We start from the raw sequence: 13,373 nt of genomic DNA, 5'->3' as shown, positions 1-13,373 counted from the left end.
AGCTCCAATTGCCACTCTCAATCATCTTTTTCCTTTTAAAATATTCTCTTGGCACCAGAAAGAAAAGGAAAAATACCGGATGGTTTCTCTCATAGCAGGAATGTAACGAACAGGCGAGAAAATGATGAACAGCTACAGACCAGAGACATTTTGTGGGGGCAGAGTGGGGAATGGGATCAAGAACAGTGAGGGGAGAGAAATACACTGGACTATGGTGATGGCACATGGGTGATTTGGTGATGGGAAGCCCAAGGGGATTGCAAATGTTATGGAAAAATGCACAAAATGATGTAAAAATAAACATATATATGTATATATATAATATATATATATGCAAAAAAGTTTGATTTTAAAAGATCCAGGCACAAACAAAATAAATACCAAAAAAAAAAAAATTCTCTTGGCCCTTTCTTCCTCCCTTTCCATCTTAACCTCACTTTATCAAGGTCAGCTATTTTAAGAAGTATTTCACTTTGTCAAATCATTGCTATTGTTTTCTTTTTAAAAAGATAAAAGCACATCTGCGTTACCATGAGAAGGGATGCAGGGCAGGAGCACTCGGTGTGTGTACACCACTATTCCAGAACCTTGCCAACATTCTCAAGACAAACTTTGTACCAACTAACAGTAACTCCATATCCCTCTCCCCACTTCCATGCTACATTTGGTCTCTGATTTTTCCTCCAACAGGTACTTCAGGTAAGCTGAGTCCTACCATGTTTAACCTGTGTCAGACTTACCATTCTGAGTACCTCTCAGAGTCCCAACTTTCAGTTCTTTTGAGCGTGTACTAGGAGTGTAACTGCCAGATCACATGGTTTAACTTCTGGGCAATGGCCAAGCTACTGTCCACAAGAGCTGCACACTTCGCGTTCCATTCAGCAACGCATGGGGCTCGACTGCCCCGCCTTCCTGCAGTGTTTCTGAGTAAGGCACACAACGGGCAGTGAAGAGATTTGCCTTTCCCCTCCCCAGACCTAGCCGACTAAGTGAGCGCCTTTCCCGGTGCTTACTGACCTCGTGTATGTATGTTCTTTGGAGAAACGTCTATTCAAGCTCATTGAACATTTTGAATTGCATTTATTTTTTGCTACTGAGTTATACAGATCTTTATATATTCTGACATTAATCCCTTACAGATATGACTTACAAGTATTACTTTCCATTTTGTGGGTTGTACTTTTATTCTCGATAGTGTACTTTGAAGCTTTTAATTTTGATGAGGTCCAGTTTACCTACTTTTCCCTCTGTTACCTGTACTTTTGGTGTCATATTAAAAAAAAAAAACCCCGCCAAACCTAGTGTCACAAAGCTTTCCTGCTGTTTTCTTTCATTTTTTAAATTTTAGTTTAGAATGGGGGTAAAATTATGCATCTTTAGTGCACCTGCCTGAGCCTATCAGTGAGCCAAATAAATTCAGCCATAAACATTCAACTAGAAAGCAAGCGCTTACTGAGAGTTGGGCGAGTTAGGGTGAGTCTAATGGTGGCCATTAGTAGACTGTATCTTAGTCACAATCATTCAATTTATATAAGTCCCAACTACATATTAGTGAAAAGCAAGCTGACTTAAGCAGTGCTAAGTACATCTCTAGGGCGCACCTTTAATGTGAGGTAGAGTGAATTAGTTCGAATCCAATGAGTGCTACTGGAAAGCACTGTTACTAATGCAAACACACTATGAGACATTCTACTTACTAAAGGGAGACTTCATGGCTGGTTAGTGTGAACTAATGTGGAAATCTGTGATGCAACACACAGAATCTCAAAAGTAATTTTACTGAGAGGTAGAAATTTGGATCAGCCTGAACAGGAGTTTGGATAAGGACTCCTACAGTGCAGCAAATTCCGCTGAAATCCTTTCAGCTTGTTGCAGCAAATGGAGATAAAGCACAGCATTACTGCACAGAGCAAGTTTGGCTCCAACTCAGGAATACTGTGGAAACAAGTTTGTTAGTGTGCCAAATTTTCACACCTTCTCAAAAGTAACTGTTAGAGCAACCTGGGGAGTATTGGAGAGAATCCGTATGAGTGCAAATCCCAGACATTCTTCTCAAAAGCACATGCTTAAGGTGAAGTGAAATAGGAATTCAAAAAAACCAAAGGTCCGTTGTTAGTGCAAAGTTCAGCTTCAGTCCTTATTTGCTACTGTGGACAGGGTACATCTAGACATGGTGCACAGCTCAGTTAGTTTGTCTAAGATGAAATCAAGCTCAGCCAGACACTGGGCCAGTTATTAATTAGGCTGGCTGGAGAAAAAGGATGTCAATGGAGGGTTATGCTACCTTAAAGGTTTCTATGTGGGGTCAAATTCAAGGTCATCTCTGGGGAACCAAATGACAAGATGAGGGTGAAGATCAGTCAATGTCTGTCAGTTCAAATTAACATTTAAAATCAGGCCAAGCTATGATTTAGATCAAGCTAGCTTACAGGTGGTATTCACGCTTATCAGATGAGCCAGGTCAATGTCAGACTGATCACCAACTTTAGGGTCAGGGCAGACAGAGAACAGGGGCTAAGGCCCACTTTCCACACTATATTTGAGGCTGGGCGCTGGGACCAGAGGAACAGAAGCTAGTTTGTAAAAATGAGCATCGCAGAGGGGCCCCAGGCTTGGCCTAGTTCCTGGGCCCCTGCTGGAGAGGACGCCGCTCCGCTAGAGACCGAATGCTAAATGGATTAGGCCCAGCCTAGGAAATTGAGTCAGATTCTTAAACCATCCCCACAACCAGTGGAGATGAGGTTGTAAGCTTTTAATTCTAAGAATGCTATTTTAAAAAAAATTAAGTATGAGTCAAGAGCAGGCACAAAAAACCAATGAAGCAACCTGACAAACGGAAATGTAGAAAACAGCAAAGCAGGACTCAAGCACCAAAGAGGCACTTTTGCAAAACATTTTCGCACCCATGGACGGAAGCAATTTTGTAAAATTGGTGCTAGGTGGCAACTACAGAGCCCAGCCAGTGACTTCGATATGCTGGAACACAAGGCCCTGCTGCCAAGGCTCTCAGGACACACCAGAAACCCAGAGCTCTGGTGGTATCTAAGTGTTAGCAACCAGACTATTAAAAATCAGAGCAACAAAGGCTAAGTCACAGTTATACTTTATACTTACAGCTACTCACGGCCCACAGGTCACACCAGCAGTTTGTGGCTGCTCCTCTATGGGGACAATGCTTTCTCCGTTTGGGGTTCCTATTTACCTCCCCCAATACTTCAGTCAAAAAACAAAAACTAGGGACAGGTGTTACGAGAGGCCGTGCTGCCTCAAGCCTGCGCTGCCGGTCACGGAGGGCTCTTCCACCTGGGGACATGACTCCGCCACCTAACGTAGCCTCTACTGAGGGTCTGGAAGAAGGAAAAAAGACAGGGCAAAAGCAGGTCATCTTTGTTCTTGTTACATTTTATTGGCATCACGCTCATCTCTTTACAGATCTCGGCCCACACCCTAGAATGTAGACCGCTGGAAGAGGGGGTGCTCCGTTAGGCAAGCTACAGTGTGGGGCGGGTCTAGGGAGGTGGCAGAGTTGCCAGGTTCCATACCAAAGAAAGAGGCTATCAATGAGGTGCAATCCTGGGCCATCGTGGGGAAAAGGAAAAAAAGGTCTGCTAACCTAAGGATACCACAACCTTAAAAAGGAGTGCCTTCTAGAACAAAGGTAACATCGCTAAGGACCGGTCTGTTAGGATTTTCCTTTCCCGCTTAGAAGTAGGATGCTGATATAACAGGGGCATTTTGAAGTGTGGAGCAGGAAAAAAACAAAAAAAAAAAAAAAAAAGAAAGAAAGAAAAATGAATTTTTTAATTTCTGAAACAACAGCCATTTATCCATTGCACATACCACTGTATTATGCAAATCAACCTTCTGGAGAATTTAGATACAGCAGGGAAGTAGATAGTTCCCCCCTGGAGAGATGAAAAGCTTTTTGGCTCTTAAGTCTTTGATAAAAGGCGTACATAATTCTTGTGTCTACTGTACAGAATACTGCCTCTAGCTGGATTTCTTAATTCTGAGTTGCTAACAATCTGCAATCCAGACAGGGTTCAACCCTCCCTCTTGCATGCCTGCATTACAGGACTTAAACACATAATCCAAGAATTTCTTACACTAATTTATACATTTTTAATTGGTTGCATATATTAACATGTACTATAAGATTCTTTTCTAAGAAGCATTACATAATAAATGGATACTGTAAAAAGATCTGATTAGTTAAAAGGAACAAGCATTAACAGATACATACAAAACTCAGCCTGATCAGACTGGGTGTGAGCCTGTAGGAAGCAGGGGCACCGGCCTTCCCCAGTGGTGGCCTTCACAGCAGGGGGCGGGGGCGGGGTAAAAAGATCACAAGACCATTAAAAAAAATCAGGTGACTAATTAGACACAGATTAACTGTAAACAGTTCTCTCTCTCCAGTGGACAAAAAGAATCAGCTTCTATGCCAATGCCACACCAGCAGATTCCTACAGTGGGCTGTCCTGCTGCAGGCCGGCCGACGTGGTGGGCAGGCCCCGACGCAGCCATCAGGGGTGGGCTGGAGTCTGTCTGCTTGTGTCAGGTCTGTGTGTGTGCGGTGTGTGTGTGTGTGCTGTGTGGAGGGGTTTCTTTTGGCAACTGGAAAGGAGAGATCACTTTGTGTTCTGTTTGGAAGAGGAGAGGGGCTTGTGTTGGAAGGCCTAAGTGTGTTCCTGGTCTGTGAAGGACTCTGTGCTCTGCTCTCACTGCCCCTTCAGCAACTGCAGCTCTCTGTGGAGGCCTTGGCCCGGTCATTCTTATCCAGTTTGATGGGTTCAGGGAATTCATTGTACAGCTCCACCTCCGTTTCCTGGACAGGGAGAGAAAGGGTTGTTACTCAAGACATGGAGGCATTCCTATGCTCAGCTCCAGTCCTAACTGGCGCCTGTCTTGGTGGGTGGGGAGCAGGGGGGCAGACAGAGAAAAGAGGGCTCTGGCAGGGGTGTTCAACCCTCAAAGGCTGAACAAGAGAGGAACACAGGTTCTGTGATATGCCCAGGTAACCCTGAAGAGCCAAACCAACAACAACAACAAGCAGTCAGGACAGAAGCCAACTCACATTTGCAAACTTGGCCACCATACAGGTGCTTTCTGTATGGGCCATCACAAAAATCAGACCTAGGCCTTCCCTGGTGGCCCAATGGGTTAGGGCACAGCCCTTGGATACAAGGCCGCTGCAACACGAGTTCGACTGTCAACGAGGGAGCTGACCCACATGGTGCAGACCTCTCCTGACCAGCCTGCTGCTCCCCTCAGCAGTGTACTTCAGTCAGCCTGCTTGTCCTGCTCCCCACTGTCTCCGGTGACTCCTCTCACCCCTCACACCTCTAGCCTGTACCCCAGTTCTTATGTGCATAAATAAATAAATCTAAAAAAATAAAAAATCAGCCCTATGTGGCCTGGTGGGCAACCCTTATTTAACATTTCTACAAGCCACTGGCTCCCCTCTCAGCTCCCTAAAGCCCCTAGTTTCCTATTTGCCACTCGTTTTTCTGGAATGGGGAATTCATTTTTTATTCCTCCAGAGAATTTGGTCTGCAAATGCAGCAGGCTGAGAAACCAGCTGCAAGTGAATTTTATCACGCCCTGGGGTGAGAAGTGACAGGGGATGTACTATGGTCAGTTTAAAAGGACTTTTTAGGCTGCGTCCCAGTGAAGGGCTGGTTTCCACCACCCGTGTAGGGAAACCACATGTAGTTCAACACCAAGCACCTGCTGCCAGGGTGCTCCAGGGCCTGGCGTAGAGCAGGGAAGGTTGCTATCCACTCAGTGCTTTCTAGGAAAAGTAATTCCATTCACAAGAGCTATGAATACTTTACAGTAGTTTTATTGAAGTAGAACTCAGAGCACACATTTCAGTCATTTTTAGTATATTCAAAATCGGATGCATTATCACTACTGAATTCCAGAACACTTTTTTATCATCACAAAGAGAACCTTTGCCCACAGCAACTACCCCACTCCCCACCCCCAATCTTGGCAACCACTTGTCTACTTTCTGTCACAAAAGACATCATTCTGGACATTTCAGGTGATAGGCATTTGGGTTGTTTCCACCTTTTTGCTACTATGAACACTACTGCTTGAACATTCTTGAGCAAGTTTTTGGGGAAAAGTTTTCATTCTGCTTGAGTATACACTGTGTAACTGCTGAGTAACTTTATGTTGACATTTTTGAGGAATGGCCCTTTCTCCAAAGTGCACCATTTTTACATCCCCATTAGCACCTAGAAATATATTTAATATGAAAGTCAAAGATTGTGAAAAATTTCAAGATCCTAATGAAGGATCCCAGTGGCTAAATTTGGATAAAAAATCAAAGTTAAATCAGCCCTGGGGACCTCCCTGGTGGCTAAAGAGGTTAAAGTCTCAGCGGTATGAAGCTACTGTAGCCACTGTTGCATGGGCCTGCGTTCGATCCTCTGCCAGGGAGACCCACATGGCAGCAGACCTCTCCTGACCTGCCCACTGTTCTCCTCAGCAGTGAATTTCAGTAGATCCACATGTTCTGCTCCCCGCTCTGTCTGGTGAATCTTCTCATCAACCCTCACCCCCACACCTCTGGCCTGCACCTCAGTTCTTCTATGCATAAAGAAATGAAAATAAATCTTTAAAAATCAATAAATAAGTCAGCCCTATTCTGACAGGATTAGTCAGATACCAGAGCACAAGTGTGTGCTCGCTCGTGGTGTACGTGTGCACGAACAAAGAAAAGACCACGCGCATACAGGCAGAAGGGGAGAGAGCTGCTTTCACTAGAAAAAATGGTCTGCTGGCACCTCGACTCTGGCCTTCTGAGCCGTGAACGAGTAACTGCTGTTCAGTCCACCCAGTCTGTGGTCATCTGTTACAGAAGCTAGAACTAATGTGATAGCCACCATGCAATTCCAGGTGGGACCTCAGCAGGGCTTTATTGTGGGGTTGATGAGGAAGGAACTCTGATTCTAAATGGAAAATGCAACAAAACAGCAGCAGCAACAACAAAAACACAAGAAAGAGTAGTGAGGGGAAACCTGTCTTACCAGAAGTGAGACCACAACATTGAAAACAGTCAAGGAAGGACGGTCCAGGCAAGGACCCCACTAGAACAGTTTGGGGAGACCAGAACTGGACCCCAGTGCCAGGGACATTTGCTACAACAAAGGTAGTGTTTCAGTCCAACAGGGAAAGCGCTCTGACAACTAGCTGCAAATACCTAACAACTGGCTCTCCCTTTGAAAGAAAAAGGAAAACCCCTCTGATAAAAACCGGAATAAACTCCAGTTCAATAAGATGCCTGGTAACCCAGACACAGGAAACCTACATATTTCAAATGGCATAACTGGCTCAAATTGCCTTTTCTTCCTCCTTTTTTAAAAGATGTATTTATTTATGCACTGGGTATAGGCCAGAGGTGCAGAGGTAGTAAGAGGATTCACCAGAGACAGAGTGGGGAGCAGAACAGGCTGATCGATGAAGCACACTTTTGAGGGGAGCAGTGGACAGGTCAGGAGAAGTCTCTTGCACCCTGTGGGTCACCTCCGGGGTGGGGACTGAACTCATGCTGAGGTGGCTTTAGCTTCTTTTAGTGCTTTAACCCGCTGCACCACCAGGGAGGGCCTCATCCTCTTTTTCCTTTTTTAAAGATTTATTTCTGCATACAGAACTGGGGTACAGGCCAGAGGTACAGAGGCAGGGAGAGGATTCACCAGAGACAGAGTGGGGAGCAGAACAGGCAGATAGATGAAGCACACTGCCAAGGGGAGCAGCGGGAGGGTCAGAAGAGGACTGCCGCGCCATGTGGGTCACCTCCGGGTTAGGTGGGGATCAAACTCATGCTGAAAGTGTCCTTAGCTTCTTAGTAAGGTGCTTTAACCTGCTGCACCACCAGGGGGGACTTCCTTTTTTTCTTAATGGTCAAAGACTATGTGACCAGATAGCAGAGTTGGGGAAAATTCACTTGCAATGCAGCTATGGTCACTGCATTTACAAGGAGCTCAGGGAAACCACTGGTGGCTAGCCAAGCGCTGGGCACTGCCCTCTGCACCAGATAGCACGAAGTGCCACACCTGAGGAAAGGGGCTCAGGGACCAGCCTCATGAAGGTGACTGCCGCAGGCCCAAAGACCACAGGCGCCCGTGGAGTCAGAGAGGAGGCCACTGCTTGCTGGCTGAACGGCTAGAGCGCTTGGAGCAACATGCTGCCGGGGAAGGGACGTGGCGCGGCCTCTTGACGCACAATACACCTTTCCTCAGTATGTCAGTCTCATGCCCTCCTCCTGAAAAGCTCCTCACAGAAATGAAAAGGCTACCGGGATGGCCATATAGAGCAAACTCCCACACTAGTCAACAGTAACCGGTGGAAAACAACTCCCCGAACAGACTTTGATGCCCATGCAATTTCTGTGAGGAAATCTACTAGGTTACTAATCTAGCCATGAGGTAGGTTAAAAGGAGAACAGAAGGCAGCTGCACAGAGCCCCAGGTCTGCATTATTAGTGTTACCAGTGTACTGCAGAGAGGCTTTCCTGGCTTTTTGGGGGAAGCAAATTCCTCATCGGCTAAGACTATGCCCTTACCCAGTGCAGTCCCTGTCCTTGGAACAACCCCCAAGTTATCTTTTGTTCACATGTTCCAAGGCCCTGTCCTACTGCTGTCTGTGAGCCCAGGTTTCTGGAGCTAGCAGTCTCCACCTGGCCCTTTGTAGCCACCAGGCCCATGCGCTTTCAAGTGTTCCCTACATCCACCCCAAATGTGTACTTCAGCTGCACCTGCCACACATGCTCGGACCGCCGCAGGGCACTGAAGACACCTGGCATATGCTGCCTTAACTCATAGGCTAGCTCAAGTCTACAAGGATACCAGCAAAGAACTGTTCTAGAGAAGATGCAGGAAAACTTTATTCTCCGAATACACAGGTCCACCTGCCCGGTGGTTCTATGTGACCGTTTATAAGAATAGCAAAAGTAGGTCCATCTCACTTCATTTCTACACCCTCTCTATAAAGCAGCTATTCTTATTTTACTGATGAGAGAACAGAGATGCCAATGAGATGAAAAAAAGCTATCTAAGGATGAGGAGCGGAGGTGGGATTCGAATTCAAGTTTATCCCTCCTGAAATCAAAGGAGCTACCTGACCAGGGCTTCCAAATGGCCTAACCTCACAGGAAGTAGGCACAGCCTTAAGACCAAACCCAGTCAAAAAGGGTGGTACCAGCTCAAGTCTTCACTGCCCCTCATCTTTTTAGATTATTCTCAAACAAATGTCATTTCTGGAAGTTAACTTCCCAGATGAGCATAGCTTTTCTAGCTACATGGAGGAGTCAGCCCAGAAAGAAGATGCAGGACAAGGAAACCGGTAGAGCTCGACGGGTCAATGGTCAGTCACCAGGGGGGCTGACACCTGCCAGTGGCTCACCTGTTTAAGTGCATTCCGTGCAATCGTCTGGAACGCTTGCTCCACATTGATGGCCTCCTTGGCACTGGTCTCAAAGTAGGGAATGTTGTTTTTGCTGTAGCACCAAGCCTGTGCCCGCTTTGTGGCCACCTGAAAGAAGCAGCAAGGCGCATAGGTGCTCGTAACATCATTTACCACCTGGCCCTTAGAACAGGGCTCCGTGAACTGGTCACTTGCATCACCTATAGGGGCAGACATAGGGGAGAAGGGCCTGGGGGCGAGGGGGCTGCAGACCATTCAAGGACACCTCCCTGGGGCTGTGTAGTGTGGTTCGGACACAAGCCCGGGCCTAACCTGCACGTGTTCATCTGACCTAAAGCACATTTAACAGCAACGGGTGAAAGGAAAAAGTCAACCCAGTGAGAAATTAATCTTCTTTTCTGGGACCTCAGAGGTCCAAACACCTGGCAGCCTGATCTTCAAGTCTGTAGTCCCTTCCCTGCTGCTGCTAACATTACGTCACCTGTGCCACACAGCCTGTCACCGCAGAATACTGCAGCTGTCATTGTGTAATTCTTTCCCACAGCTAAATCACTTAGGAAAAGTAAAAAGGGCAACAGAAAAAACTCTGGCTATAATTAATGAAGCAGCTATGTTCCAAAAAGACATGTTATTTGAGTGTAAACGAGTGATTTTACCCAAAGCAACCTTTGGCACACGTGGCGATCCAGGCCAGCCCTTAGGTCTGCGGGGACACTTGAAAAGGGCAGAAGCAAACTCCTTCCTCTCAATGCAGGACGGGAACTGCGGCTCAGAGGGCAAAGGCAATGGCCCTCCCGGGCTCTGACTCACAGGGGCAGTTGGCCCACACGTGCCCCTTCAGAGCCTCATCAGACGTGGCACAGAATCACCAGGAGCCACAGAAGCAGGTGGTACTGGCACTGCCCATGGGCACACACTAATACTGGTCCTTGAGGCAGCTTTTTACCAAATCAGAGCTAAAAACAGCCCCTGTCGCCTGAAACTCAGCTGCTGCTTTGACAAGAAGGCCCTTTCTAAGGCCCAGTTGTGTTCGCGTCCCACCAGCATGAACACTTACTTGTCTGTTTTCGAGGTCAATCTTGTTTCCCAACACAACGAAGGGGAAGTTTTCCGGATCACGGGGACTGGCCTGAATGAGAAACTCATCCCTCCAGCTATCAAGAGTTTTGAACGTATTGGGAGCTGTCACGTCAAACACCAGGACGCAGCAGTCTGCACCTCTGTAGAAGGCCACACCAAGAGACTGGAACCGTTCCTGTCCAGCTGTGTCCCAGATCTGTGAGACACAGAGCATTTATTCCTGGAGGTGCTGCAGGAAATGGGGCGCATTTCAAGTGACTTCAGTACTGAGGAATTTCAACACCAGAGCATCCCAAACCACCCTGACTAATAACGAGTGTGTGTGTCTGTGAGGAGGCTGACATGGAATCTTGAATTTTAGGGTGTTAAGAGATCTTTGGTTTTTTGATCCAGTTGATGGCCATCTGGGCACACAGTCGCATAAATTTTAAGCTGCCCCAAACATGTCCCAAAACGTTCTTCAAAAGTAACACTAAAACATAACATGCAAACCCAGATGGCTTTGTTTACTCTTGGTTACTAGTTCAAATGACACAGTGACAAACAGGAGCAGGAGCAGACTCAGAACTTAAAAACTGTATAAAGGCCTGGAAATGGCAGCACTGGAGCCCCGTAAATAACACTTATTAGAACAGGTGACTGGATCAAAAAGATGTGGTACATATACACGACAGAATACTATTCAGTAATCAAAAAGGAAACTCGTGCCATTTGCAGCAACATGGCCGGAACTAGAAGGGCTCATGCTCTGTGAAGTGATCCAAAGGGGGAAAGATAAATACCTGATGGTGTCATTTATAGGAAGAATATAAGGAAATCATCAACAGATCAAGAAAAAAAAATAACTAAAAAACACAACAAAACAAAAATAAAGACAACTATCAATCAGGGGAGGCGAGGGAGGGAGCTCAATGTGAGGCAGGAAGAGCACAAGGGACTACAGAGATGGTGACAGGCAAAGTGGTGGTGGGGATTCCATGGGGACCATACCTGAGAGAAGAGAGCAAACATTGTTTAAAAAAAAAAAGAATAATGGGGGTCTCCCTGGTGGCGCAGCGGGTTGAAGCGCAGCACTGAGAAGCTAGGGCCACTTCCGCATGAGTTCGATCCCCGCCTGCCCCGGAGGTGCCCACATGGCGCGGCAGACATCTCCTGACCCGCCCGCTGCTCCCCTCATTAGTGTACTTTGTTGATCTGCCTGTTCTGCTCCCCGTTCTGTCTCTGGTGAAGCCTCTCGCTGCCCCGAGCCTCTGGCCTGTACCCCAGTTCTGTATGCACAAATAGATAAATCTTTAAAAAAAAAAAAAAAAAAAAAAAGAATGATGTAGCCCAAAGGTTACTTCCAACAGGGGCTGCTCTGAGAAACCCATTTTAGTCCTTTCCTGGATGACATGACTGACAGGACAGACTGAGGAGCACAGATGTCTTGAGAGCAGGACGCTGATCCTGGCAGCCCACTCCACTCTCAGGAAACACAAACCAAGGCCTGCACTGATTGCTCTGGGAAGCGATGAAACAGGACATGTCCTAGTGGCCACTGGAGGTCAGTCCTGACTGCAGAAGCAGGCTACCATGACCGGCCACATGCGGCACAGAGGGCTAGGACCGCTGCGTGAAGAAATCAGCCAGTCAGAAGAACCAGAAGGCAGTGAGGAAGGGGGAAGGGCAGGACGACGACGTCCGCCCTGTCCCAGTACAGTAAGGCAAGTATGTAGTGTAGAGAAAATAGTTCAAGGTGCGAAAACAGCAAAACTGCACTTCTCCAGTTTTCCAAAGCCCTACACCAAGAGGTAACTCTATGTGAAAAAGTGAGCCTTTTTTCCTAAGATGGGACCAATGTGCAGAAGTAATCAAGAATAACTTGGCCAGGGCCTCCCTGGTGGTTCAAGGGATTAAATCTCAAGTCATTGCAGCATGAGTTCGATCCCCAGCCTGGGAGCTGACCCACACGGGGCAGCACACCTCTCCTGTCTCTGCACTGCTCCCCTCAGCAGTGAATTTGTCAATCCTCCTATTCCACTCCCCACTCTGTTCCTGGTGAATCCTCTCACTCCTTGCACCTCTGGCCTTCACCCCAGTTCTTGTATGCATAAATAATCTTAAAAAAATAAAAAGAATAATTTGGTCATAAAATAAAGCAGACAGAGACAGATATTCTGTAAGAGGAAGTAGGGAAGAAAATTTTAAAAATAAATGTAGGCTTGGACATATTAAAACAAAATCTCTTTAGAGAAATAACATTGTTACCTGGACAGCTGGATAAGTAGAATGAAGGTCCCCCTCACCCTCCACCCCAGCTGGCATCCTGAGATCATCAGCAGCTCATGGCTTATTCTAGGTGTCCACATGGAGGGTTTTAAATAGCTGAAACCTTACACCACGGGTCAGTCTGCATGTCTGCCAGTATCACCCTTGCAAACCACCACAACACGCTTTGTGGCAACAGCACACATCTCTACTCTACTGTTGCCCAACAAACACAGAAAACCACTTTACTCTTGATTTAAAAAATGTATTACTGACAATTTTCTAAAGTTATAAGTAACTCAGTAATGAACATTACAACAGAACCGTTTCCATATTTTAGGTGGAAAAGTTGAAACACTGGGGCTGTATTCTTACGGTTTCTTAAAGTCATTAATTTTTATCTATTTATGCATACAAGAACTGGGCTGTAGGCCAGAGATGCAGGGGGAAGGGATGTGAGAGGATGCACGAGAGGCAGTGTGGGGACCAGGACAGGCGGATCCACTGAAACACACTGCTGAGGGGAGCAGCAGGGAGACAGGTGAGGTCTGCAGTGCCCTGGGAGTCAGGCTGTATTGTGTCATTTATAGGAAGAATATAAGGAAATCATC

At 46.6% G+C, this 13,373-nt stretch overlaps 1 protein-coding gene across 1 annotated transcript in view; it reads right to left on the bottom strand.

Annotated features, from left to right (window-relative positions):
* Positions 1-3,381: 3,381 nt before the first annotated feature.
* The window catches only part of RAB7A (RAB7A, member RAS oncogene family), a 48,296-nt gene continuing 38,304 nt past the window's right edge, over positions 3,382-13,373 (bottom strand). The window contains exons 4-6 of the mRNA XM_004692332.2: positions 10,493-10,711; positions 9,415-9,543; positions 3,382-4,828 (exon numbers count right to left, since the gene is read on the bottom strand). Coding sequence (XP_004692389.1) covers positions 4,733-4,828; positions 9,415-9,543; positions 10,493-10,711 — 444 coding nt within the window. The 3' untranslated portion in view covers positions 3,382-4,732. The remainder of the gene's footprint in view (positions 4,829-9,414; positions 9,544-10,492; positions 10,712-13,373) is intronic.

This window comes from Condylura cristata, unplaced genomic scaffold (assembly GCF_000260355.1).
Source record: "Condylura cristata isolate star-nosed mole 26May11 unplaced genomic scaffold, ConCri1.0 scaffold00033, whole genome shotgun sequence".
Taxonomy (NCBI): domain Eukaryota; kingdom Metazoa; phylum Chordata; class Mammalia; order Eulipotyphla; family Talpidae; genus Condylura; species Condylura cristata.
This window is presented reverse-complemented; position numbering and strand designations above follow the sequence as displayed.